The sequence below is a fragment of the Zonotrichia albicollis genome, chromosome 14 (assembly GCF_047830755.1).
Source record: "Zonotrichia albicollis isolate bZonAlb1 chromosome 14, bZonAlb1.hap1, whole genome shotgun sequence".
Classification (NCBI taxonomy): Eukaryota; Metazoa; Chordata; class Aves; order Passeriformes; family Passerellidae; genus Zonotrichia; species Zonotrichia albicollis.
In genome coordinates, this window is record NC_133832.1 from 1622923 (window position 1) to 1649320 (window position 26398).

Consider the following 26398-nt stretch of genomic DNA (forward strand, 5'->3'; position numbering starts at 1 on the left):
TCCTCAGGAAGGGGAAATGCTAGTGGAGCAGGGTTGCTTCCAGATGAGGAGATCGCACAGCAAAGGGCTGGGGAAACACTTGTCCGACAAGGCAGTGTGGCTGTTTCCAGCAGGAGACAGCAGCCAAGGGATGCAACATTCCTCTGCTCCTGTTCCCTGGCTGTGCTGGGAGCAGGGAGGGCTCACACCTGGCACAGGAATGGGGAGGGCTCACACCTGGCACCGAGGGCTCACACCTGGCACCGGGAATGGGGAGAGCTCACACCTGGCACCGGGAGCAGGGAGGGCTCACACCTGGCACCAGGAGCGGGGAGCATCCCTCACCCCTTGGTGCAGCCAGCTAAGGATGCCATGGCTGGCTGCAGGGTCCCACTGCCAGAGCAGAGCAGGGACAGGCCCTCTGTCCCACTGGCACAGCCACGTCCTGGAGGGTGACGCATGCCAGTATGGCTCAATCTCCTCTTCAGAACCCTGCAGCTCCAGAAATAAATCTCAGCGGAGCAGAGGATGGGGCCAGCACCGACGGCTCCAGGTGCCGTCCCTGAAGAGCTGCAGGACAGTTCTCTGGAAGGAGCCCCAGGCTGTGCTGGCAGGAGCAGCTGTTTACTGCTCCTGCTGAAATGTGCAGCGTTCCCATCCTCTGACCTCCCAGCCTTCTCTGAATCCAGCCATGGAGATAGACAGAGCTGTCTGCCAGCCAGGGCTGCTGCTCCCCACACCCTCTGCTCAGCTCCTCCCTGGCTGAGCTAGCACAGATGTTTCCCCCCATGTTCTGAGACTGAATTTTTTAAAAAGGAATGAAAGAAAGAAAAAAACCCTTCTGATATGCTGGAGTTTCCTGCCGGGCTGAAGTGGCTGTCTGTCTTTCAGTCCCTGGGACAGGGGACAGAGGCTGAAGCTGTAACTGCAGTCCCAAGGCTCACCCACATGAACCTACTTGAACCCCACTTCTTTGATCCCACAGCTGCCCTTGTCAGGACCTGTCCATGGGGTCAGTGCCCTTCAAGTTCGAACAAAGTGCCAGGAATGGTGCAGGGCTCTCACTGCAGGACCATGGGAAGGAGATGTCCCAAATTCAGGGGACAAGAGGTGTCGGTCTGGAGTGAGATGTGGTCTCAGCTCATCCTGATGCTCTCTTCCCAAGCAGTCCTGGCCTGCTGTGGCCACAACGACCACTGTGAAATGGCTCTTGGAGCCTTCTTAGCCACCAGGACAGGCTGTGGACAGTGTGGGGTGAGGGTTGCTCAGCCCACAGAAGTGCCAAAGCCTCGCAGTAGTGCTGAAGAGGCTTGTGGGGGCCTCCCCCTCAGGAGCCCAGCACTGCTCATCCCAGCCACAACCCACTGCAGCCTCCTCTGCAGGGAAGAGCAGCTCCCAAAACCCTTCCAGATCTCCGAGACATTTTCTCTGCCGGCATTTCCCTGAGCCAGTGGTGATTGCAGAGCCAGAGGGGCCAGCACATCTCCCCAGGCTGCTGGTGTGGGTGGGAAATGGGATGCTGACCAAGGCTGGATAGTTGGCTGGGCTGCCAGAGGAGGGGGAGAGGAGCCACACCCTCCTCTTAACAGGAACCGTCTGAGGGCTCGGCGAGAGGGGGATGGATGGATGGATAACACACGGCTCCCATGGCCCTGCTCTGGATGAAAGCTGTCTTCGGCAGTGGGCTGGTGGCCACTCCCAAAATGTGTGCTGCAGGAAACGTGAGGGGCAGATACCCTGCTGATGTTCCTGCAATGACAGGACAGCCCTGTCTGGGCTTTTCCAACCTCCACAGTTTCCCCCTGCTCCCCTGCCCGTGGCCGTGGGGTTCCTGCAGAGCCTGACCATGCTGGGGGGGACACGTGGGACATCCTTAGAGCTGATGCTGAGGATAGCATCTCCAGCTCATTGCTGCAGCCTCTCTTCCACCCTGCTGGGTTTTCTACAGGCCTGAGATTCCTGCTTAGATGGATCTAAGCGTTCATTCCAAAAAAAGTGTTTTCACCCCTTGGGTGGTGTTTTGGAAGGATTCGTGTGAGAGCTGAGCTGGTGGCCCTTGCTCAGGAGCTCTCAGGGGCAGTGGGTCACCTGGGGAGAGCAGCTCCTCGGGACTCCCAACACCCAGTAAGAACTGCATGAAAACATGAGGGAGTACAGCCACTGCTGCTCCTCGCAGCCTTGGACACCCCTGGTGTTTCTGGTTCCTCCTGCCTGGGCCCAACTCTGCAGAGCAAGCTTAGAAGGAACTCCACGAGCACCAGCGCTCCTGGTTCTTCTTAGGAAGCACTTACAGCCCCACTTTGGCTGGGAACATGGCAGCACTTACTAGGAACATGGATTGGCTTCAACTACGTGTCTCCTCGGAGTTTGCGTCATCCTAAGTCAGCATGTGGGATGCGTTCACCTCCGTGAGGAAGCAAGAGCTGGAGCGTGCCTTGGCAGCCGGTTCTGCAGCTGCAGGGAGCTCCGTGGTGCTCCATGGAGGCAGAACTGGGAGAGCAGGATGGTTCTGCAGCTGCAGGGAGCTCCGTGGTGCTCCATGGAGGCAGAACTGGGAGAGCAGGGTGGTTCTGCAGCTGCAGGGAGCTTGTGGTGCTCCATGGAGGCAGAGCTGGGAGTGCAGGATGGTTCTGCAGCTGCAGGGAGCTTGTGGTGCTCCATGGAGGCAGAGCTGGGAGTGCAGGATGGTTCTCCATGGCACCTGTGCCAGTTATCCATACAGCGAGGCACCAGTGGCTGCGGGGCCATGCTTTGGAGAGCAGATGACCCTTGGGGAACCCACAGGAACCCTTCTGGCTGCTCAGGAACCCAGCAGTCCCTTGGGGATGCGTTTCCAGCTCCCAGCCTGGTCTGCACTCCCTGGGTACCCCGTGCCATGCCCACTGCCAAGGATGGCACGGCTGGCTGCAGGGTCACCAGCCCTGCAGGTGCTGGCACAGGGCTGGCCACTCCAGCCCTCGCGTGTGCACAGGAGCCACTGCCTGCAAGCACAAAGTCTGGATTGAGCAGGAGCTGGCGCAGTGCCCAACAGGCCAAGGATGCTGGCAAGGAGAATCTTCTCTTTAGCCATGCCAGCGGGCTCTGCCATTCTCCTCCTGCTCTCCCGCTGGCTGCCCACCTTGGCACCGGGATGCCTGGCAGGGAATCGGGCTGGCACCTTGGGCAGTGGCAGGCGTGTGGCTCTGTGGGAGCACCCACCAACACGGAGGGTGACTGTCCCCTCTGTCTGCTGGAGCCTGACCCTTCACAGATGCCAGCCTGGCACAGCACAGTGTCTGGCAGCTGGGGACAGCTCCAGGAGCCAGCGTGGAACAGCGTGGCATGGAGAGACTGAGCGTGGTGGGCAGGGCAGGGATCAGGGGAGGATCATCACTCCTTGAGGTAACTAATGGCAGCAGATCGAAGCAGACAGGGAAAAGGTGATTCCGCCTGTTACCCGGAGAGGGGCTGTGAGAGGCCAATTCCTCCCTTCCGGCACCCTGAGTGGCTGGCTGCATCCATATGGAGCAGCAAGGTCCCACTGTGAGCTGCGATCCTGACTCAGGGTCCCCACAGCCAGGCAGGAGGAAGGGGACAGCAGTGCACCAAACATTCCCAACACAGAGCAAACCCCCTGGCACATGTGTGTCTGTGATTCTGTACGTGTCTGAGTGTGCACACGTGTGTCTGTGATTCTGTACGTGTCTGGGTGTGCACACATGTGTCTGTGATTCTGTATGTGTCTGAGTGTGCACACGCGTGTCTGTAATTCTGTAATACATGTCTGAGTGTGCACACGTGTGTCTGTGATTCTGTAATACATGTCTGAGTATGCACACATGTGTCTGTGATTCTGTACGTGTCTGGGTGTGCACACGTGTGTCTGTGATTCTGTACGTGTCTGAGTGTGCACACATGTCTGTGATTCTGTAATACATGTCTGAGTATGCACACATGTGTCTGTGATTCTGTACGTGTCTGGGTGTGCACACGTGTGTCTGTGATTCTGTACGTGTCTGAGTGTGCACACATGTCTGTGATTCTGTAATACATGTCTGAGTATGCACACGTGTGTCTGTGATTCTGTACATGTCTGAGTGTGCACACGTGTCTGTGATTCTGTACATGTCTGAGTGTGCACACGCGTGTGTGTTGCACAGATGGGGGCTCCTGGCATGCTGAGGTGCCGGGATCTGTGCTGTCAGTGCCTCTGGAAGGACGCTCCTGAGTTGCCCTGTGCTTGGCCTGAGCTCTGTGGAAAGGGGGGGACTGTGGAGTCAGCCCTGAGATCCCTTCCCCTTGTGTCAGGATTTTGCCCCAGTGCTCTCCCGTCCCTCCCAGCTGGCTGCGGTGGCCATGGCTGCCCAGTGCCCACCCTCTCCACTGGACAGGGAGAGCTCCGTTGCCCTGCAGTCACAGCCGTGCCCAGGGCCTGTGACATAGCTCTGTCCTGTGAGCAGGCAGAGCAGATCCCGCTGCACACCCAGCGTGGGGCGGTGGGCAGGCAGAGCAGATCCCGCTGCACACCCAGCGTGGGGCGGTGGGCAGGCAGAGCAGATCCCCGCTGCACACCCAGCGTGGGGCGGTGAGCAGGGAGAGCAGATCCCCGCTGCACACCCAGCGTGGGGCGGCCATCCCCGGCGCTCCCTCCCCACAGCTGCGGGCTGCAGCCTCCCGGGTGGTCCTGGCTGTCAGGCACGGCGTGGGCTGCCGAGGCCACCTGCAAGCGCTGCCTGTGTGGGACCAGCTCCCTTCCAGCGGCACTGGGACCCCAGCCAAGGGCAGGGGGGAATGGATAGCCCCCTCCCTGACAGCCATAGGGTGCTGCCAGTCGCAGGAAAACTTCACCTGGCTGCCTGACCCCTGTTAATTACAGGAGGGTCAGCTGGCACTGCCCACAGCACCCACGCAGGCTGGCACGGCTGACAGCAAAGGCAGTGGATGCCATCTCCTCTCCACCAATCTCATCCCTGTCTGTGGTTCTCAGACCCACCGGGAAGAAGCCGGCTGGAAGGATGCTCCATCCCCGCTCAATCTCCGCGGCTCCAGCACCCGCAGCAGGGCTGTGTAGCTATGTCTTTAAGAAGGGCCTGGGCTGGGGTGGGAGAAGCGTTTCCATCCAGCCTTTCTCCAGAAACCTGGTTCGATTTAGTGCGAGCAAGCGACTGCCAGAGCTGGCGCTGTGGCTGCCTCCGCTCCCGGCCGGGGCAGCCGCCCGTCCATCCCGGCCCTGGGGGCTCGGGGCGTCCCCTGAGCTGCGGGGCAGCTGCCGTGCCCCCAGCCTGGGGCCCGCTGGGGAGAGGAAGAGGAGGAGGCAGAGTTGGGTAAGTAAGAGTTTTGTGCTTTCCTGCCTGTGGGACTCCCGGCCCCGCCCGGGAGGGTCTGGCAGCGCCGCAGGACAGGGGCAGGGAGTGGTGGGTGCACGGCATGGTGGCTGTCACTGCAGGTGGGTGCAGGCAGCAGCACCCCCAGGGCTGGCACAGCCGCGGGCTCGGCTCCTCGCTCCCGCCTGTGCGCACCAAGGGATGGGGACGCTGGGACGGGGCCAGCTGGGCACCCAGTGCCCATCACGGGAGGGCTCGCTGGCAGGACACATCGATGGGGGCAGCGGGCAGAGCCCCGGAGGGTGCGGTGCCCTCTGCTCCCTGGCAGTGCCCATGCCCAGCCTGAGGACTGGATGTGTCCCTCCTCTTCCTCCTCACCACTCGGGCTGGGACAGGAAGGCTCCCCAGAGACCCCGCCGGGAGGAAGGTGCGTGGCGTGCCCCTGCAGAGGGGCTGGGGGATGCAGAGGCAGTGCGGAGGAGGTGCCAATGCCACCCCTGGCACCCCACGTCTCCCGTAAGAGGCTCACAAATGACAGGTACTGGTGACGGTGCCACGGCACGTGGTGGCAGCCTGGCTGCGCGCTGCGCTCTGGCACAGCTGTTTAGGGGGGCACTCAGAGGAAGCCCTGGGCGTGTGGGTGCAGCTTGTGGGGTGATCCGGGCTGGGGCACCCCTGTCCCCTCTGCCTGACCCCACACACCGCTTCATGCCGAGCTCTCGCTCCAGGGGTGCAGCAGAGCCAGGTGAGTGCATCCTGCAGCCCTGGCACACCCCTGGCACACCGGGAGCAGGGAGGGCAGCCCTGACAGTGCCGGTCCTGGGCAGGACGGTCAGGCCCCTGTGCAGCTACCAGGACACAGAGCAACCAAATATGTTTGGTGCCCTGAAGGAATCCCAGGAATGCAGAGCCTGGAGGGGACTCGAGGTGGCACGAAGGTGTCACGGCAGCTCCAGCCCTGCACGTAGATCCCCTGCAAGCCCCGGGGCAGCTTGGAGGTCACCTTCAGCAACACAAGGTGCTGTGGGGCTCGGTGTGCCAGCTGTTCCCTCCAGCTTGGCGGGAGCCCTGCCGGTGGCTCTGGGGAACGTGGCGCCTTTGAGGGTCCAGTACAGCCCTGGGAGCGACTCGCCATGGTGCCGGCAGGGGCTGGGAGCCCTGGCCCTGCTCCTCGGCTCTGGCCCGGCCCCAAGCCGTTGTTCTCCAATGAGCTCATCTGCCTCGCTGACTGTGAGCGTTAACATGGCCTCTTGGCCCGAAAATAACCAGCTCGGCCACTTAGCAAATGCTTATGGCTTCTTCATAGCTGGGTTCTCTGCCAGGAGAGGGTCTGCTCGGGGAGCACAGAGCGGAGCCGCACGGGGCCCGGGCCGGGCTGAGCCGTGGCACCGGCAGCGCCACCTGCGCCCTCCGTGCCCCCGGCCCGGCACGGCGAGCCCGGGGTCCTGTGTGAGCCCCCCCGATCTGTCCGGGCCCCCGGGAGCCGTGCAGGCAGCCGTGTGTGCCCACGGGGCTCCAGGAGGATGCAGGGGCTGGGGCTGCCCCGCACGGGGTAACAAGTGGCTCGGAGTGATGGGCACCCGGCGTGGGTGCCCCGGCAGGGAGCAGAACAATGGCCACGCTGCCGGATCGCAGCACCACGAGTCACAGTGGGGCTGTTTGTGCAGGGGCCCCCCTGCCTGACACCGTGTGTTGGGCTCGGCTGGAGCTTGGGGAAGCAGCAGAAAGTATTTTCTTGTTGGAATTTCTGTGAACCACCCCCAACTCGTCCTAATCCTTTACCTCCCTGGGGAGTGCAGAGGCTGAGTACCTACAGCCCCGTTCCCGGGTCCCTGGGAGCTGAGGCAGTGCCACAGCCCAGCCCCAGAACAGGGACACAGCTTGGGCAGAGGGGTGCCACTGCGGGACCCCCGCACCGCTGCGGCTGTCACACCCACCTGCTCCCACATCAGTCACACAAACTGCTCCTTGCACCAAGTACTGATCCAATTTGTGGCTGTTTCCATAACAACCTCCCAGCGCTTTCTGGTCCTTTCTGTTGCTATATGGATGCCAAGATCCGATGTGTCGGGGATGCTCGGTCCTGGGACACAGCGACTGGGCTGAGCCATCCCAATGCCTCTTGGCTCCCAGGGGTGAAGCACTCTGCACGTGGGTGTCTTGGCATGCTGGAGAGGTTTCCCCGCTCTGGAAGGGCTTTTTTCCCCATGAGAGGGATATGGTGAGGTTTGAGCCAGGGGAAGAAACCCAAGGGCAGGAGCTGATCCAAGACTCCTGGGGGTCCCTGCATGCAGCTGAGCTTTGTGCAGTCATGGCACTGCCCAGGACTCTCAATACTAGGAATAGGGACCTGGGAGGCACTGGCAGACAGAGACAACCCTGTTTCTCCTACCTGAGATGACATCACCCCCAGGCCTGGCCTTTGCAATGTCTTGCAGCTCTCACACAGGTTTCCTGACCCGAACCCAGTCCCAAAGCTCTTCCCACACCTCCTGTTTCCCTCTGTGCATGACTCCGGCTGCTCTTGGAGCTGACCTCTGCCTTCTGTCAGATGTCCCCGACCCCTTGCTTCCATCCATCCCCTGATCAGCCACCCACCCCACAGGGGCAGCACTACCAGCACTACCCAGCCCCAACACCCCTGGTGTGCCCAGCCCAGGACCTCACACGCAGCCCCATTGCCTCAGGGGTGCCCAGCCCTGGCACCACCTCATCCCCACCACCCCAGGGGCTGTCCAGCCCCACTCATCCCTAAACCAAACAACTCCCCAGCGGTTACCCAGCCTGAGGGCCCCCAGCCCAATCCTATCGCCTGGGGGCTCTCCAGCCCTGGTACCCCCACACGCGTGCTCTCAGGGTGTCCGGCTCCGGCACCGCCCCACAATCACCCTGATACCCCATAATCGCTGTCTGCTCGGGGGGTGCGCAGCCCCCGTACCGCCATCCCCATCACCCCAGCACTCCCCAGCCCCAATCCCCCCACCCCATCCCCATCACCCCGGTGTTCCCGAGTCCCGCGCCGCCCCCGCCCGGCCCCCGCAGCCGCCGCCATTGGGCGCCCGTTCGGCTCCGAGGGGGCGGCGGGGCGGGGGCCGGTGCCGGTGCCGCCCGGCGCGGCTCGGCTCGGCTCTGCTCGCCGGGGCTCGGAGCGGCGCGGAGCGGAGCGATGCGGCCCGGCCCGGCCCGGCCCCGCGGCTCCTCCCCGCGCGGCGCGGCGGGCCCGGCGGGGGGCGGCCGGGGGGCGGCCCGGGGGCGGTGGCGCGCGGAGCCCGGGCTGGGCGGCGGCGGAGGATGGGCAACGCGCAGCGGAAGGGGCCGCGCAGCCAGCGGCGGGGCAGGATGCGCTCGGCAACAGGTACCGGCCAGGCGGGGCGGGACCGAACCCGCGCCCCCGCCGCCCCCGGAGCACCGGCACCCCCGCGACCCCCGGCTGCGGCGGCGGGTAGGGGGCGGCTCGGGCTCGCTTGGGCTGCGGCTCGGCGCTCCTCGCTCCCCGGTCCCCGTGGGTCGCTTGGAGGACACGGGCAGAGGTCACCCCGGCCGAGGCTTGGCCTCCTGACGGGGACGGCGCAGGATGGGGCTGGCGGTGGGGCCACCGCGGTCCCCCAGCATGTGGGACAGGTGCTGGCTGTCCGAACTGCCGGGATCCAGCCCCGGGTTACAGGGAGCCAGCCCCATGCAGTGGGGAACCAGCCCTGGGCACGGGGATCCAATCCCGAGCTGTGGGAAGCCAGTCCTGGGCAGTGGGGATCCAGCCGTGGGCATGGGGATCCAGTCCCGAGCTGTGGGAAGCCAGTCCTGGGCAGTGGGGATCCAGCCGTGGGCATGGGGATCCAGTCCCGAGCTATGGGCAGCCAGTCCTGGGCCTGGGGCTGCAGCCCCGGCAGTGGGGAGCCAGCCCCGGGGATGGGATGCAGCCCCAAGGCGTGGGGAGCCCCTGCAGTTGCTGTGCCCGGAGCTGGGCCCCCCTAGGCAGGGAGCCCAGTGCCTGTGCAGCCCCCACAGCCTAGCTCCCACAGCCCACACAGCGCAGTGGTGGTGGGTGTCTGGGGGCTCCTGTTCCACAAACAATCTCGGGGAGGCGGACAGCCCTGCAGCTCTGCAGGGAGCTCTCTGAGGGGGAGCAGAGGGAGCAGGGGACTCACTTGGAGCTGGGAGTGGGCAGTGAGGGCAGCGCACGCTGAGGAAGCAGGGTCAGAGAAGCAGGACCTGTCTGGTCACTCCTTTGTCCCCATGTAGCTGGTCCAGGCAGTTCAGCAACCCTCCCCTGTACTCCAACTCTTCTTCCAGCCCAGCTCCTGGGAATGCCAGAGGAGCTGGGAGCTGGGGTCTGCCACAGCCCCTGGCGCCAGGCCCGTCAGAGTCCCGGAGTGCAGCGTGCTGGGCTCTGCTGGCCCCAGCTCCTGCTGCCCTTTCCCTGCCTGCTGGCTGGGAGCGGGACACAGCAGTGTGGGCAGCAGCAGGGAACTGACAGCCCTGGGAGAGACCTCGGGAAGATTGCTTAGAAACTGCAGGAGAATGGGGACTGCTTGTCACAGCCCAAATGACTGTCACAGCTTAATAATCAGTGGGCAGAGAGGGTGGCAGCACAACCTGACACTGTCTAATTTTGCAACCGCTGCTGTAGCAGTGGGAGCAAAGCACCGAAATGGGGCACAAGAACTTGGGGCTGCACAGGAGGCGACCACGAGAGGCTGAGCTGCGGGCTGAGAGGGATGGGGCTGGTCGGAATCCATCACATCATCCTGGGCTCCCCTCTTGGGGCATGGGAAGCAGACAGGGATTGGGCTGTGGGACTCACAGGGATCATGGGATCCCATTCCCTACTGGGAGGCAGTGCCTGGAGCGCAGGGTGCTGGCCGGTGGGTGGTGAGGGATGAGGGATGCTGTGCCACCGCTACCCAGCACAGTGCCCTTCTCCCGTTTGCAGGCATGGAAGATGAGCAGTGCCCAGACCATGGGATGCTGCTCTGCTCCCTGCCTGCCTCTCCCACATGGCACCAGTCAGAGGGAGAATTAATCACACTTCTGGATTGTCAAAGGAATTCTTGGAGCTGTGGGAAGGGCCCAAGGGGGATTGTGGGGTCAGGCCCTGGCCAGAGCTGGTTCATCTCTGTTCTCAGGTCATGGTTCCCTGCCAGCCTGGAGATCTCCAGCAGATCTCCCCCAGGTGTCTGGTCTCCCTGGAGAGACCTGCATCTGGCTGCTGGGGTCAGGGATGGGTGGGATTTGGCACTGCATGGTTCAAAACTTGTCTTGGGTGTAAAGCTTGAACAAACACTTGGACACTCATAGGGCTGCTGGGACCTCAGTGCCTGGGGCATTCCTGAGCAGTTGCACACAAGCTTCCATGCAGAGAGGTGGCAGCAGATCCAGGCTGGAGCTTATCTGCTAAGGGGAGGGAGCTGAGGCTCCGTAAGGAGCAGCCCTGTGGTGGGTGTGGGTCGCTGCTGGTGTGGGATATTCCTGAATGAAGGCTGTGCTTGGGGCAGCATTCTTGGCTCGCCTGCAGCCCTGGCTCTCAGGAGCCTCCGTCCTCTGGGAGAAGCCAGCTCAGCTTTACAAAGCCCTGGGGCACTGGGAAAGTGGTCCCCAAGGAGCCTTTGCTCCAGGCTTTGGAAGGAGCTGAAGTGAGATGAAGCTCTGGGAGCTCTGGCAGCTCCCAGGCCAGAGCCAGGGGGTTCAGAAGGGCCCCTGGTTTTGGTAGCTGTAAGGACTGGAGGAGCTGGCGGGCAGCGGTTGAGCCGGGCCGGGGACAGCCACAGGCTGCAGGTGCTGCTTTCCCCACAAGGACTCTTGTGGTTGCTCCATGTAGGAACAGCCATGCTGTGCTGAGAGGACTGGGCCCCACGTGCTGTGTCCCTCCAGGTCACCCACCACTCTCAGATGGTGCTCCAGCCACAGCCAGGGGATATTTTGGTTCCCCGACCCCGTCCAGCTCAGAGAGTCCTTCCTGTCCCGGCTCTAGCATCCCTGTCCAGGTGGTGCAGCAGGGATGTGCGCAGAGGGATGTGCATTCCTGGGAGCCCCGCTGTGAGGGCGGGTGGATGTGGGATGGGCTGTGCAGAGTCACGGTCCCTCCACCGTCCTTCCCCGGGGAAGGAAGAGGGGCCGGGGCTGGGACAATGGGCTGTGCCGCTGACTCAAATAGTCAGTTCCTGGTCGCTTCCTCTCCCCGCTGGAGCTGCAGGCAGCGAGGACGGGGGAAGCTCGGTGCTCTCGGCTTGGTTTGAGGCAGGAGCTCCTGGGTGGCCAGAGCGAGCGGGCTCCCCCGCACTCACAGCCATGGCCAAGGTGGAGTGGCTCCTGGCACCCTGGCAGCGGGCAGGTAAGGCAGGCAGCAGGGCAGGGCTGAGGCGGGCAGTGGGGGTGGTGGGATCTGCAGGCACTGCTCACTCTGCAGGGCAGGACCGCGGGCTGGGGGCAGCTCTTGGGCACAGACCCTCTGGAGGCCATGCAATAGCCCCTGGCATCAGGGCTGTCCAGTAGTACCAGTCTTGTGCCACCTTCCCCGGACTGACTTGAGCTGCGGAGTGTCCCTGTCCCTTTTAAATCCTTCTGCCATACCCCAGCCTTTCTCTGGGGGTGTCCTTCCTCTGACAAAGCAAGAGAAAGACTCAGACTCCCAGCCCGTGTGTCCCACTGACCACTCATCAGTCTTGTGGGGACAGTCCTGCCTGTCCTGAGGGTTCTGTGCCCTCCTGGCAGCTTCCACGTGCCGCTGACAGCAGGAGGGAGGCCCATGCATGGGACCATGGACCATGGGTCGACACAAACATCACAGACACCCAGGACCCTCGCTGTTGTCACTGCTCTCAGTCCTGCTGTAGCTGATTTCAGGTCTCAGGCCCCTTTGTCCCAGGACCTCTGGCCACATTCCCCTCTCAGGCGACTTCCTCACATTGTCCCGGCCCTGCGGAGTGTAAAACCAGCTGGGCACAGGGGAAGCCATGCTTTCCTGGAAGCAGCCTGTGGAAGCAGCCTCTGGCACAGGCAGCCCACACTGGGCAGAGTGCTGAGCACTGCCTGGGCTTCCCTGTGCCACCCAACAGGCTGGGACATCACCGTGGGAAGGCTGGTGGGCAACCAGCCACGGCCACCCTGTGCCCAGTGGTTCCTTTGGCCATGATGCAGCGATGCTGGGCTGCCAGAACTGGCTGGGTCTGACAGGTTGCCATGCCAGGCTTCCTGAGGCTCTCAGGCAGGATTTGTGGCTGGAGTTTTGCTGGGAAGCATGGGAGAGTGAGGGTTGCAGTATGAGGAGGCTGCCAGGCTCCCAGGGAGCCACAGCAGGGCTGGGAGAGGGCTCTGGACGCTGGTCCTACTGCCCATGGTGGAGAGCTTGGTGCAGGACTCTGGGTCCAGCCAGACTCTGGGGCTCCAGTGCCTGCCCCAGTGCAGCTGCTGTGGCCCTGGGAGCAGTGGATCTCAGCCCCTTGTCAGGGAGCAGCCTGAGTCCCCCTTGGCTGGCATGGTCCCGGGCCAAGCCCTGCTGCCAGCACGGCTGCGGGCGGTTCCCATCTCCACAGCATGGGCGAATGGCACAGTGCGTTCTTCCTGGGCCAGGCTCTCTGGCCAAATCCTGCAGCACACACACCTCCCCTCCTACCCTGACCAGGGCCCATCACACTGCTGGGACTGAATGTCCTTGCACACTGCAGCTCTGAGTCCCACCAATGGACAGGGACCTTATTGACTGGTTTGCTGATTAGTGGTTTTCATAGAAACCTCACATAATCCAGCCTTCTCCCCATGAGCTGAGGGACCCCCGCAGCTGTCAAATCTGCCCTGCCACCAGCAGCTTCTGCAGCGCCCTTATCTCCCATCAGTACAAAAACAACTGATTCCTTGTTAGACAAGGAGCTTGGAGGAGCCGAAAACCTCAGGCAGATGCGGTGTGTCGAGACAGTGCTGTTTCTCAGTGCCTCTGCTCCTGCTGGGCACCTGCATGGGAGCATGGAGACGTGCTGCACAGAGTCCTGGCATGGCCAGGCTGGGCTCTGGCCAAGGCACCCCTGAAAGGCTTCCTGCCCCTCTGGCCTCAACCACCAGCAAGTCAGACACCTGTGCAGGCCCGGTAGGGGATTGAAGCTGTGCCACCAGACATGTGGCAGTGGGAAGTGTCCTGGAGAGGATCAGATTTGGAGAGGGCATAGTCTCTTGGCTTGCCCAGCGAGGGCTCATCCCAGGCACAGTGTGTGCAAGTGGCACGCGGGGCAGGTCTGCTCAGGGAGCACCGCTGCCTTGTGGCATTGCGCCTGGGGTGTCAGCAGGGGGTCATTTCAGGATTTCATTCAACCTTGGGTGGGCATCCGTGCACGCAGACGCGCCTCCCCATTCCGCAGGGAGCTGGTTTGGTTCGGCAGGGGGTGAGCTTGGGACAGGAGGTGTTTCTGCGGCCGCTGCCAGCTCCCTCTGTGTGCTCGTTTCGCTTCCTCTCCGCTCGCCGTGGAGCAGCGTGAGCCTGGCTCACACCACGGCAATGTCCCCAAGCCGCACGCGCCGGCAGCAAGCGGCCCAGCACCGAGGGCAGGCCGGGCACTCGCTTGAAGCCGGCGGCACTCGGTGCGGCACACCGCTCCGGCCGGGGGCTCGGGGCGCTCTCAGGATCGGCCTCGGCCCCAGGTTCGCTGCCCTCGCCCTCCGGCGTGCTCGGTGCTCCGGACCCGCGGCGGCAGCTGCCGCTGTGCCTGTGCCCGTTGCCATGGCTGCTCTGCTGATGGCGCATCGCCTGCTGCTGCCGTTACATCATTCCTGACAGTGCTCCACGCTGGCACAGGGTCCGAGCGGCTCCAGACGTGCCCCCGGCACCTCCTGCACGTGGGGAGCGAGCCTGAGAGGCAGAAGTTTGGCAGTGAATTCAAGCGAGAGGCATCGTTTCACAGGAGCTTCAGCCTGGATTGAAACAGCTCTGATGGCTCTGTCAAATATCTCCTTGTGGATTCGGGATGCCTGGGCTGTGGGTGAGTAGGGATGCTGGCATGGAGCAGGGGTGACTCAGGAGATACTGAGGGGCTGGGGATCCTGCAGGGATACCGTTCCTGCGGGAGAGTAAAGCTCAGCTGCCCTTCAAGCGAACTGCCCTGGAATTCAGCTTCAGTCCTTGTGTACCTGCCATGGCCACAACACCCTGAGCCTGGACACTGGCTCACGCTCAGCACGACTCCGAGGCTGCAGCATCTGCTGCAGCTGATGGTGTTGACTGGGAACATTCCAGGCAGATGTCCATTGGCAGGCAGGGTAGGGGTTGCTGCCTGCTCCTCTCTGAGTGCCCTGGGGCCAGGAGGGCACCTGGTGCCAGCAGGGAGTCTGGTGAACCCCCAACCAGATATGCCTCAGTTTCCCTCAGCAGCAAGGCTGGCCAGGCTCAGGTCTAGACTGCTGGGGTTGGTGGGATGGAGCTGTCCCTCTGGCTCTGCTGTGCCAGGATGCCTTCATCTCCTGCAGGCATTTGCCACAGGGTGGGAGCCCCTCAGAGATATTTTGTGCTCTGAGCCTGTTGCTGATAAGTGTGGTAGCAGGGTCACTGCCAAGGGCATTGGCTCAGCTCAGCTCCACTATCCCAGCCGGCCGCTGTCTCCTCTTGCTGGACACTCCCGCTTGGCTGGGGCATCGCGTGCCCACAGATGGCTGTGGCACCTGGGCTTCCTTGGACACTTACAACCTGCCCTTGTACTGAGCCTGCATCAGGCTGCTCCCAAACACTGCCTGTCCCTCGGGAGCACCGTGGCAGTGAATCAGGACTGCTGGCTCCCTACATCCCATCACCGAGCTGCCGTGCAGTGCTGGGCTTGGCATGCTACTCCCAAAACAGCCTCAGAGCCACTGCTCACGAAGCATCCTCGGAGTGGCTGCTCCCAGGGAGCCAAAGCCTCAGGGTGCTGCTCACTCTGGCACAGTGCTGTCCTTGCAGTGCACGTTTGGGCCATCTGGGCGCCAGGAGAGTGCTCAGCTCATGGGTTCTTGCCCCCACCCCTTCTCCCCTGCTGGGGAGATGGAGCCCACGATGCCTATGCCTTGGTGATGCCAGCACCTTGGCAATGCCAGCAGCCCAGCAGTGCCTGCACCACAGCCCACACCGGCTCAGGACCGCGCTGTGCCACTCACAGTCCCAAATAAGCGTGTGTCAGCAAACAGGGGAAGGCTCCACAGGGGAGGACCCCGGCACTGCGTGTTCCCCTTCTGGCCGAAGCTGCCCCTAGGCAGGGCAGGGTGCTGGGCGTGGGCGCTGCCCCGTTTCCGCCGCGCCCAGGGCGGCCCCGGGTTTGGTGCTGTGGTTTCCCCACGTGGTCGGCGCCCGAGGTGGTGGCAGGGGTGACTCGGCAGCAGGGGCGAGGAGCAGAGGTGAGCTCTCGTATTCCGGGCACGGCATCAGGGGCTTGGAGAGCTGCAGGGGCTGCTCAGGCTGTCCCTGAGCCCTCGGTGGGGGGTGGCTGCAGGGGGATATGTGGGCAGAAGGTGAGGAGCATCACCTGTGCTGAGGCCAAAGGCTGGGGCTGCGTGAGCCAGGCAGAGGGTGCAGCAAGCCAGGATTTGGGGTGCACCATTGGGCTGTTCTTAGAAATGACAGGGCAGCACTGGATCCCCCACCTCGCCAAAACCAGCAGGGTCTGGAGTCTGCTGAGGGGGAAGTGTGGTCTCTGCCCCTGGCACTGGGCATCAGGTTTTTGGGGAGATGTCCAGCCTTACCCTGAGCATGGCACACACATGCACACATGCACCCCAACACCTCTTGGTTGGTATGGAAACAAGTCAAATTATTTAGAGGAGGAGGAATGGAAAAAAAAAAAAAAAGGAAAAAAACCCAGTGTTCCCAGTGTTAAGGCCCGTCGTTATGGAAACAAATCATAAAAGTAACTAGGGTGGGGACATGGCACCTTGCTTTGGGTGCTGGGCGTTGTGCAGGCTCCATCAGCTGGGGGAAGGGTGTGCATGAGGGCACCCAGGGGCACAGGTGTTGTAAGCAGGAGGGCATCTGGGGGCAAGAAGGCACATGGGGGCAGGAAGGCACCACAAGCAGCAGGGGGATGCTTATGATGAAGTGCAGATGAGCTGGACCACAGCTGCCTGACCAATGGGGGCCGAGGGAAATGTGGCTTGTGCTGGGGGTCCCACACATGTTTTGGGGCCATTCCCCTTCCCAGGTATGTGGGATTGCTTCCGCTGCCTCAGCTGGGGCCTGGCAGGGAGCAGGCTTTGGCAGCAGGGCATGGTGTGTTCCTGGGGCCAGGCACTGTGCTGCAAGTGCTAGAGGGGAGGTGTTTGTCACACACTGGTAGTCAGAGCGTCTCAGCTGATGGGGATGGGGACAAGACAATGCAGCGGAGGATGAGCCCTAAATCTCCAGGGATGAGACCCTGGTCATCCGTATCCCTGTGTAAAGCTCACAGAGACCCACTCTGTGCCTGACAGAGTGTGGGTCCCCTTGGAGGCAGTGTGCCAGGGGTGGCACTCCTTTGAATCCACGCTTGGTACAAACCCACATCCACTCAGTGCAGCGCAGCCAGGGCTGCAGTGTTCCCATGGCAAAGCATGTTTGTGGGAGCAGCGCTCAGCTCCCCACAGAGCCAGTTCACTGCTGAGCCCAGATCCTGCTCCCAGGGACTTTTCCACCCATCAGGGTGTTTCAGAGGGTCTGAGCAATCCTCACAGAGGTTTCCTTCCCTGGAAAGCTTTGGGGGTGTCCATGCCAGGGAAGGGCATGTGGGCCCCAAGCTGCAGTGCAATGGAAGTGGAGGGTCCCTGGCTCCTGCCTTTCAGTTGCAATTTCTGCTCCTGCACAGCCAGGATGTTGCTCCACCAGAGCATGCAGCGTTTCCTGTGCCCGGGCGCGGTTAGGCAGGGGTGGCAGGGCTGGCTTCCTTCCCCAATTTCAGCCAGCTCCCTTCTTGGCAGCCCTCAGGGACTGTCCAGTCCCCAAAGTGGTGGCAGCATTGAGGGCTGGTCCCAGCAGGCAGCAGCCTGCCAGGGTGGGATGCAGCCACATGCCGGCATTCCTGGAGAGCTGGGGTCGGATGAGCATTGTGCTGGCCCCGTACTATCCCACGGCAGCACCTGCAGGAAAGCCGTCCCCCACCTGCCTCTGATCCCACTCTCCTCTGCCTGCAGCCACCTCTAACCTGGACCTTGAGAACAAGAAAGCCGCCCCCGCCAAGCTGCCATGGCAGCAGCCTGTGAACGTCTTCCTGGCCGCTGGGCGCCCACCGGGCATGGAGCAGCTGCACCAGGAGGCCCAGCTCAACCTCCAGAGCTTGCTGCAAGGTAGCAAGGAGAGGGGCTGGAGTAGTGGACTGGGTGAGGGTGGTGGGTGGGTGCTCCCCAGACTAGGTGAGTGACCACCATGAGACTGAGCTCATCTCCCACACGCATGTCCGAGCCATTCCTTGGACCTCACCAAGCTGCAGGAGTTGGGTCCTGGGGGTCCCAGCCTCCAGTAGTCCCTCACCGATCTCTGCTCCCAAGTCACGGCTGCAGGTGCCAAAGCAACTGGGACCACGTTTGCCTGCTGGGGCCACTGATGCCAGTGGGGCCACCAGGTCACCTACGAGCCCCTGCACAGCACAGTTCTCACGAGAGCTAAGGGACCTGCCACTGATCTGCCTAATTTGATCAACGTGGCCAGTGGTTTTGTTTCCTTCCAGTCTCTGGCCCAGGCTGTCACGCGGCCCTGGCTCAGATGCTCCTCAGGCATCAGATGAGATCAGCAGCCCAGCCATCCCCCAGCTTGTAATCTCATTAAGTCAGCCTGAGCAGCCCTGCTTTCTGCCAGTCCATAGCTACCAGCATTAATTAGCTCAACAATTACAGGATGGGGATGCACTGAGTTCTGGCTGTCCCCAGTGGGGCAGTGTCTCAGTGGGACTCACCACATCACTTGACTGCACCCCGGGAGGAGTGGGGCAAGCTGCTGGCATCTTTGCACTTCTTCAGTTCCCCTCCTTGGGGTCTCCCTTCCTCACCTTCTCAGCTGCCTGTCCTGAGCAGGGACGGCCAGCTGGGCTGGGGACAGCCAGAGGGGACAGTCACCATCCCTTCACATGCCCCCTGCTCCAGGACCTGGCAGCAGGAGCAGGGTCCCAGGTGCTGTTTTTCTTGCAGAGGAGTATGAGGAGCAGTACACCGAGAGCAGGGTCACTGGGCAGACCTTCCGTGCTGCTGGTCACCCGCCCTCCGACACCTCCCCTGAACCATCACCTCGACCCCCACCTGCCAAGCGCCTTGAGTTCGTGCTTATGGTGAGTTCTGAGGTGGCAGGGCGGGCAGCAAGTCCCTGTTTGTGTTCCACCCTTGTGCCTTTAGTGGCTGACGTGCCTTTCTCCCTGTAGCCCCCGAGCCAGCGAACGGCCGAAGAGGAGACCACCAGCAGCACTGTGCTCAGTGCTCGGCCTCCTGACACCTCCCTGAGCCTCCCCACCAGTCCAGACAAGCAGCAACCCTGGCCCAGTGCTTTCCCCTTGCCCCCTGAGGAGGAGAAGCAGTGGCACCAGCCCAGCTCCATCCAGACCAACATTGTCCCCATCAATGTCTCTGGTAGGGCAGCACCCCATGGCAAGATGGGGGGACACGGGGTGCAGGCAGAGATGTGCCCCAGCAGCCATCTGGGGCAGGGGATGGGTGGTGGGAGGGGGCTGTGGCTGCAAGCTGTGTTCCTGTGGGTTAGGTGGGCACCAGGGCAGAGAGGGGACAGCAGGGCCATGCTGGCATCCATCACTCCCAGCCATCTCTCATGCCATCTGCAACTTTGTGCGTCCAGTCCGCTGGTCATGCTGCTGGCAGGTCTCACATCCCTTATGTAATGTCCAGCCAGTCAGGTCTGTTGTCACCTGGGCTCTCACCACATACTGTGCACCCTGCCTGACTCACCTGTCTCCCCTGTCTGTCCATCTGCTCATCCTCTCAGGGCCACAGCTCCCAGCAGCGCAGTCCTGCCCAGTCCTTGCAGACACAGGTGCCGTGCTCTGGCCCAGGTCAGAGTCAGGGGCTAGTGACTGGGTGAGGTGCCCCTTCTGAAAGGCAAAGGTGTCTCTCTGCACTTTCCCTCCACCATGGAGAGCTGTGCCAGGGCCACATTGGTCCCTTTCCCTCTCCATGCCTCATGTACCCATCCCCGGTCTGGCTCAGCTCAGTGGTGTAGGGCCCAGCCTCACCAGCACAGACCAGTGCCTGTCATGCAGTGCAGGGCTGGTCTCTGTGGCTTTCCATCCATCCCACTTCCATCTGCAGCATTCCCACCGTGCCTCCATTTCCCCCGTGCTCATCTCACATGGCTCACACCATCGTCCTGCATCCCACACTCCCACCTGTGTCACCATGCCGGGCTGGGGACAGCAGAGAACACAGGTGATGGAGGGGCCGAGCTCCCGGCCCAGCAGCGGCTCCGGCACCGCCCGTACGCTGTTTGTTTTGGCTACAGGGCAGCACTTTGCTAGGCTTGCGAGTGCTCGTCACTCCCTGTTTAACACAGAGACTGCGATGAACCCAAAGTCCACCCTGCGGCGTAGACGGACCATTATTGGATTCCCTAACCTGTCCCTGCGAGACCAAGGTGACGGCAAGAAGCGCGCAGGCTGCTCCCGGGCAGGGCTGGCAGCCCCCAGAGCTGCCCTGATGGTGGCACAGCCATCCCGAGGCTGGCAGCCAGCCCAGGCACAGACCCCTGGGCTCTGGGGACACCCAGACCACGGGGAGGTGCAGGCATCACACTGGCTCTGCGCCCTCCCAAGGCACTGAGGTGCTGGGCTCACTGGTGACACTGGGCTGGCCTGGGGCTGGTCTGGCATGAGGGACAGCCCCTTCATCCTGAGTCAGGATTCTGAGGCAGGAGTCACCCAGCCTCGGCTCCAAGAAGGAGGCCTCCCTGTGCCCATTTCCCCATGGGCAGACCCTGTCTCAGGCTGCCATGGCTGTGGGGCACACACCTGGCCAGGTCTTTGGTGGGGCTGGCGAGCTGGCCATGCCATGTGAGAGCGGCTGGAGTGCATGTGAGAGTGGCTGGAGTGCTTCCAGGCTGGCATTGGACCCTTGGGAACAGCAGCCACTGTGGTTCAGAGGTGCTGTCCTGCTGTCCCCTATGGAAGGTGCAGAGAAATCAGAGCCAGCCTCTCTCTGAAGGGAGGTAGAGACAGGAAGAGAAGCCATGACACCAGCTGCTCCAAGGCAGTTTTCACGGGGTAGGAGGAAGGTTTCTTCCCATGACAGTGGTCAGACCATCAATAGGATGGTCACGGCTCCTCCTTGGAGTCAGTCAGACCTCAGCCCACCACAGCCTTGAGCGTTGCTGTCTGCTGGGGGTGTTCAGAGTGGGGTTGCTGGCTCCTGTGATGGGGTGGCTTTGTGAGCCACCATGTCCCTCTCTGTCCCAGCTGGCAATGCCTGACCTGGCTCCTCCTGAACCCCATCTGACTCCCCACCATGGAGCAGCACCAGGGCAACACTTTGGTTGCCATGGGACTGATGTCCCCATGTGTAGAGCCTCCTGCTGTGGCTGCTTATTTGCCCCTGGCACATTCCAGTGTGCCGTCAGACCCACATTTTATGCCTGGGCAGAGGTGCAGCCTCCAGACTGGCCACAGGCTGGGACAGCATGCAGAGGAGGGCCATGTCCCTGTGAGGGAGGCGGGATGGTGCTCACCAGGCTGTGTCTCTCCCTGCAGGCAGTGCCAACGGCCCCACCTCCAGCACACACGCGCCCATCGATGAGTCCCTGTCCTGCAGCTTTGTGCCTGAGACCACAAGCAGGGGCACTGTGCCCCAGGAGATCAGCGCTCGTCCGCCCCTTTCAGCCCCACTGAGGAAGACCTTCAGTGACCTCGGGGCCCTTCGCTGCCAGCCACCTGCTGCCATGGATGGGGCAGCCAACCCCTGTGCCAGTGCCTGCAATGGGACACAGGGCATCCCTTTTTCTCCGCCCTGGACCCCCGTGGGTTATGGGAGCCCCCCCAGCCTTACCTCTGGCCCAGGCAAGGGGCCCACCTGCACCTCACCGGGCGGCTTCATCCCATCACCCAGCCCAGGTTCACCCGCCGCCTCCACCTCCTTCTTCATCGCCACAGAAGAGCGCATGGGCAGCAATGGGCCCAGCTTTTTCTCTGGCCCAGTGCCTGCTTCCCCCCCCAGCTCCAGGTGCATCCAGGGAGCCAAGGGGAATTTCTTGCCAGGAAGCCAAGAGGAGCTGGAGCCAGCGGCAGGGCCAGCACAGCTGGAGGTGGAGCGGGCAGGGTGCCGGTTCCGTGAGCGGTCACTGTCGGTGCCCACTGACTCGGGGTCCCTCTGCTCTGTAGACATCACATATGCTGAGACCCGGCGGGGCAGCGCCAACTACGCTCTGGGCTACCCCAGCGCCAGCTCCGAGGGCAGCACCAGCACCGACAACGTCTCCCTGGGGCTGGAGCCTGAGGGGCAGCGGCGGCGGCGCTCCAAGAGCATCTCCCTGAAGAAGGCCAAGAAGAAGCCCTCGCCACCCACACGCAGCGTCTCACTGATCAAAGAGGGTCCGGATGGTGATGAGGGGCTCAGTGCGGCACTGCCCAAGGACCAGCGGCCCAAGAGCCTGTGCATCCCACCAGAGCTCCAGGGTCACCGGCTGGTGCACGCCGACCCTCAGGGGAGTGCAGGCAGGGAGCCCAACAGCACAACTGCCCCCCACCAGTGGCATCTCACAGACTGGAGGGCTGGCAGTGATCCCTACCAGTCCCTCTCTGGCTCAAGCACAACCACAGGGACCACGGCTGTTGAGTGTGCCAAGACACGGGGCAGCTCTGAGTCCCTCGTGTCTCCTTCAGTCTCCAGGGCCACGACGCCCTCCCAGCTCTCTGCCGAGGCAGACCTCAAGACCTCCTCGCCAGGCAGGCCCACAGGGCTGATGTCCCCATCCAGCGGGTACTCCAGCCAGTCAGAGACCCCAACCCCCACCGTACCCACCTCCACCATCCTCGGGCACTCCCCGCACCAGGTGCGTGTGAGGCCACTGGTCCCCGAGAGGAAATCCTCTCTGCCCCCCACATCCCCCATGGAGAGGAGCCCCAAGGGCAGGCTGTCCTTTGACCTCCCACTGACTCCACCCGCCCACCTCGACCTCTCAGGGCTGAAGATCTCCCTGAAGGGGAAGACTAAGGTCAGCCGGCACCACTCTGACTCCACCTTTGGCACCAAGCTGGCCCAGAAGACCAGTCCCATCACACCCATCATGCCCGTGGTGACACAGTCCGACCTGCGCTCTGTCCGCCTCCGCTCCATCAGCCGCTCAGAGCCAGAGGACAGCGCTGATGGCCCAGAGCACACAGAGGAGCCAGCACACATCCCCTGCCCAGGGCCGGAAAGAAAAGTGAAGCCACCTGTGGCAGAGAAGCCACCCCTGGCCAGGCGCCCCCCGTGCATCCTGCCCAAGCCCCCAGTTCTGCGGGAGGAGGGTCCCCTCTCCCCCAAATCCCCACCAGGCACTACCGCCAAGGAGAAGGGGCTGGCACAGGATGCTTTTGTGGTGCGGCGGAGAGGGGAGCTGAGGAGGAGCTCAGCTCTGGGGGAGTCCCACTTGTCCCTGACCCCAGCGGGGCCCCGGCGGCTCTCCCAGGGCAGCCTGGACGAGCGGAGCAGTGCCGAGGGCGAGCGCAGGAAGGCCAAGGTACCCCCGCCAGTGCCCAAAAAGCCCAGCGTGCTGTACCTGCCACTCATCCCAGCCCCAGCACAGCTGGGAGCTGGTGTGGGGGACCTGCCACCCACCCCCAGCCCCATCATCACCCTGGACACTGACCCCACCTGCTGCGACCCTGACGCTGAGGAGCCGCCATCCCCCAAGGCCGTGGGCACCACGCCTGCCAGCGAGCCTGCCCCAGAGCAAGGTGAGGGTCTCTCCACCACTGTGGTGGGATCACCCAAGGGATAATGGTGCTCCATGCTGCACAGGGGATTCACTGCTGGCTTCTCCCTGACCACAGGCAGCTCAGCAGAAGCCGGCATGGAAGAGAAGAGCTTTGCCAGTGACAAGACAGCCGAGTCCATCGTGGAGGAGGACGATGAGGTGTTCACAACGTCCCGCACTACGGAGGATCTCTTCACAGTGATCCACAGGTAAGGCTGGTGCATGCACCTGAGGGGACAGCCCCTGCACCCACTGTCACAGCTCTGGGTGTAGTGTCTCTCCACCATGACAGCTCCATTTTCCATACTGGGGCCAATGTTCATCCTTGGGGACAGCCCCGTTGCTGCTACCTTGAGCAGAGTGCAACCAGCAGGGAGAGTCCAGATTAGTCCTACCTGCCAGGAGCACCACCTGCCATGCCCATGTTATCACCTTGCCCCAGCGGAGCAGGCTGGGCACTACCATGCCCCTCGCTCTGGGACCTCACCCCAGTCCCAGACTGCTCCTACCCGTGTCCATTTGGTGCCTAGGTCAAAGAGGAAGGTCTTGGGGAGGAAAGAGCCTGGTGACACCTTCAGCAGCCGACCCACCTCCCACTCACCTGTAAAGACTTCAAGCTCCCCAGCTGGTGAGTCTCTGGCAGCAGCAGGCAGCAGTGGGAAGTCTTCCAGCAGGAATGAGGATTTTAAAGCCCTGCTCCAGAAGAAGAGCAGCAAAACAAGCCCTGGTACTCGGCCATCTGCCGCAGAACTGCTCAAGACCACAAACCCGCTGGCCCGGAGGGTCATCACAGAGTTTGCCCCTGAGCTGGACGGTGCAAACAGCCCCAAAAGCCAGCCCTGACCACACAGGGGCTCCTCCAGCCGAGAGGAGAGAGCGCTGCAGAGAGAGCGCTGCTGCAAAGGGCTGTCCTGGCTGCTGGGGAGCCCCTGTATCCTGCTGGGGGGTTCTTCTGCTTTTGTTCCTTACCTGGAGAGCTGCTGGCAGAGAGGCAGTAGCTGGAGCCCAAGCTCTCATGACTCTGGGCCCTTCCCATGGGAGAAGTTGCTGGAACTGGCCCTGGCTGAGCCAGCTCCTGGGACTGAAGGCACCTGCCCAGGAAGCAGAACAGGATCACAGCCCCTGGTGTTGCCTGATGCCTGGTGCAAAGCAGCTTGAGACTCTCTGGTCCCTTCGGCATGTGGTACTTTAAACAGATTTTCTAATGCACAGTGGTGGTGACGTTTGATTCTCTTCCCTTTGACATTGTACCTTGAGTTTCCCGTGCAGAGATCCCCTGGTTGAATTCAGCTGGACACACAGATGCACTTTGGGAAGATGCCAGGGGTTCAGCTGGATCTGCGGTTGCTTTTGAAGAGTCACAGGAGGTTCCCTGTCATTGCCCTGAACATCCTCCCTGTCACACAGGGAACTGGCAGCCAGCGTCCACAGCCAGCGCCACCACCTCAAGCCAAACCCCCACCCCTTGAAAGCCCCCAAAATGCTGCATTTTGGAGCTCCTCAGCTCAGTCCAAAAACAAACCTTGGGGTCTTCTCCACTACCAGTCCCCCCTGGCCTCACTGCACAGGGGGTCTGGCAGCCGCCCCACTCCCACGCCAGGGGTCCTGCACCCAGCTGCCAGCTGGGGCAATGAGGGTGCTGTGCCACGGGAAGGAAGCTCGTCCCCAGCTCTGCCTCCTGCATCTCCACAACAGACCCTGCAACAACTTCTCCTGCAGCCCTGGCCACCAGAGGTCCTGAGATGCTACCAAGATGGTGGCTGGAATCCAGATGGACTTCACCTGAGCCACCTCCCTGGTGGCTCCGGGGTCCCCCCAGGATTGTCCACCACTCACCTGTGCCCACTGGCCACCAAGGAGCTGAGCAAGGCCAAGTGGGACACGTGCCATCAGGGCATGTGCACAGGGCCGTGGAAGAGAGTTTGCACGTCCCCAGGTGGGATTTGTCGTCCTCACCCCCAGCTGCCTCTTCCTGGCCGGGCTCCAGCATGGGGGCCCAGCAGCCAGTAGCAGAGGCTGTGGTGTGGGCTCAGGGCAGGGCAGGGAGGAAACACGAGCTCTGAGCAGGAGCATGGCCACACGCCCAGAGAAACAGGAAGGGCCAGCCATGGCTGACAAGGAAACAGAGTGTTTAGGGAAATTTCTGCTTGATTCCTTGATGTATTTCCACACACTCCAGCCTTCCTGTGCTGCAGGGGGAGCCGTGCAGTGGGTCCAGGCAGCAGCAGGGCACCACAGCACTGCTTCAGCTGCCCCTCTGAGGGGCCTGGGCTGCTCTGGGGGGTCTCTGCCCCACCAGGAGCTCTGGGGAGCACAACCCAGGCAAACACTTCCCCATCCTTTGCCACCACCTTGGATCTGATCCCACTGAGGCTCCGGTGGGTTCCCCTCCCCTCCCTCCTGGTACTTGCCCATCTCTCTCTTTCCTCTCCCAGGGCTGCAGATTTAAGCCTGTAATTAAGAGCCAGGCTGAGAAACTCAGGAAAAAAAATCACAAAAAAAGCTCCAATGAATGTCCACATTTCACCCTTATCCCATGGCCTCAGCTAGTGGCAGGGTGCTGGCGTGGGATGGGGCCAGGGCACAGCTTGGGAAGCTCTGGGAACAGGTACATTTTGCACATGACTGCTCAGGAAACCAGGGACAGAGTCGATAAAGGGGGCTGGGGACAAGCACAGGGCAGGGACCCCCCTGCAACAGCCCCAGCACCACTGGCAGCTGGAGTGGCCGATGCTGCTGGGGTGAAATATCCAAGGGGACCAGAGGTCAGCTGTGGGACAGAGGTTGGCCATGAGATGGAGATCCTAATTTCCCTGGCCGGAGGAACGTGCTCTTGCTGGGGCTCTTCCTGGCTGAGCGCTCGTCTCTGGCCGCTCTCTCCCTGCTCCCCCTGGCTGCAGCTACTCCACTGGGAAGGCAGTGGGTTCCCGGGACGAGTCCGGCCGGCAGGACAGCCCTGCCCCGGCGTGCGGGCCGCCAAGGTGCCAACTATGGAATGCTGTACTTTTTATCTCGCCAGCTTGGTAAAGTGCTCCCTGCTGCCTGCCTGTGCCTGTTTTCTTTGGGCTGCTGAGGGACTGGGGCTGGGGAGGTGGGCACCTCCTGACTGCCCTGGGAGAAGAACCGGCCCTATTTGCTGGGGCTTTTCACGGCGTTTGCCGCGCACTCCGGTGTCCCCGTGGCTCTGGAGCGGGGGGGGCGCAGGGACACCGTGAGGGGTCAGGGGCGGCCCAGGCTGGGCGCTGGGGAGAGGCCGGAG

The 26398-nt window shown here is 62.5% G+C and overlaps 1 protein-coding gene across 1 annotated transcript; it reads left to right on the forward strand.

Moving 5' to 3' along the window:
* The first annotated feature begins 10503 nt into the window (after positions 1-10503).
* On the forward strand, positions 10504-26184 carry NHSL2 (NHS like 2). The gene is given in 10 exon segments (XM_026797411.2): positions 10504-11483; positions 11485-11554; positions 11557-11610; positions 17391-17543; positions 18381-18517; positions 18608-18812; positions 19696-19827; positions 20936-23119; positions 23216-23348; positions 23670-26184. Coding segments are annotated over 10 exon segments (3696 nt in total). The 5' UTR covers positions 10504-11168; the 3' UTR covers positions 23983-26184.
* The last annotated feature ends 214 nt before the right edge of the window (positions 26185-26398 follow it).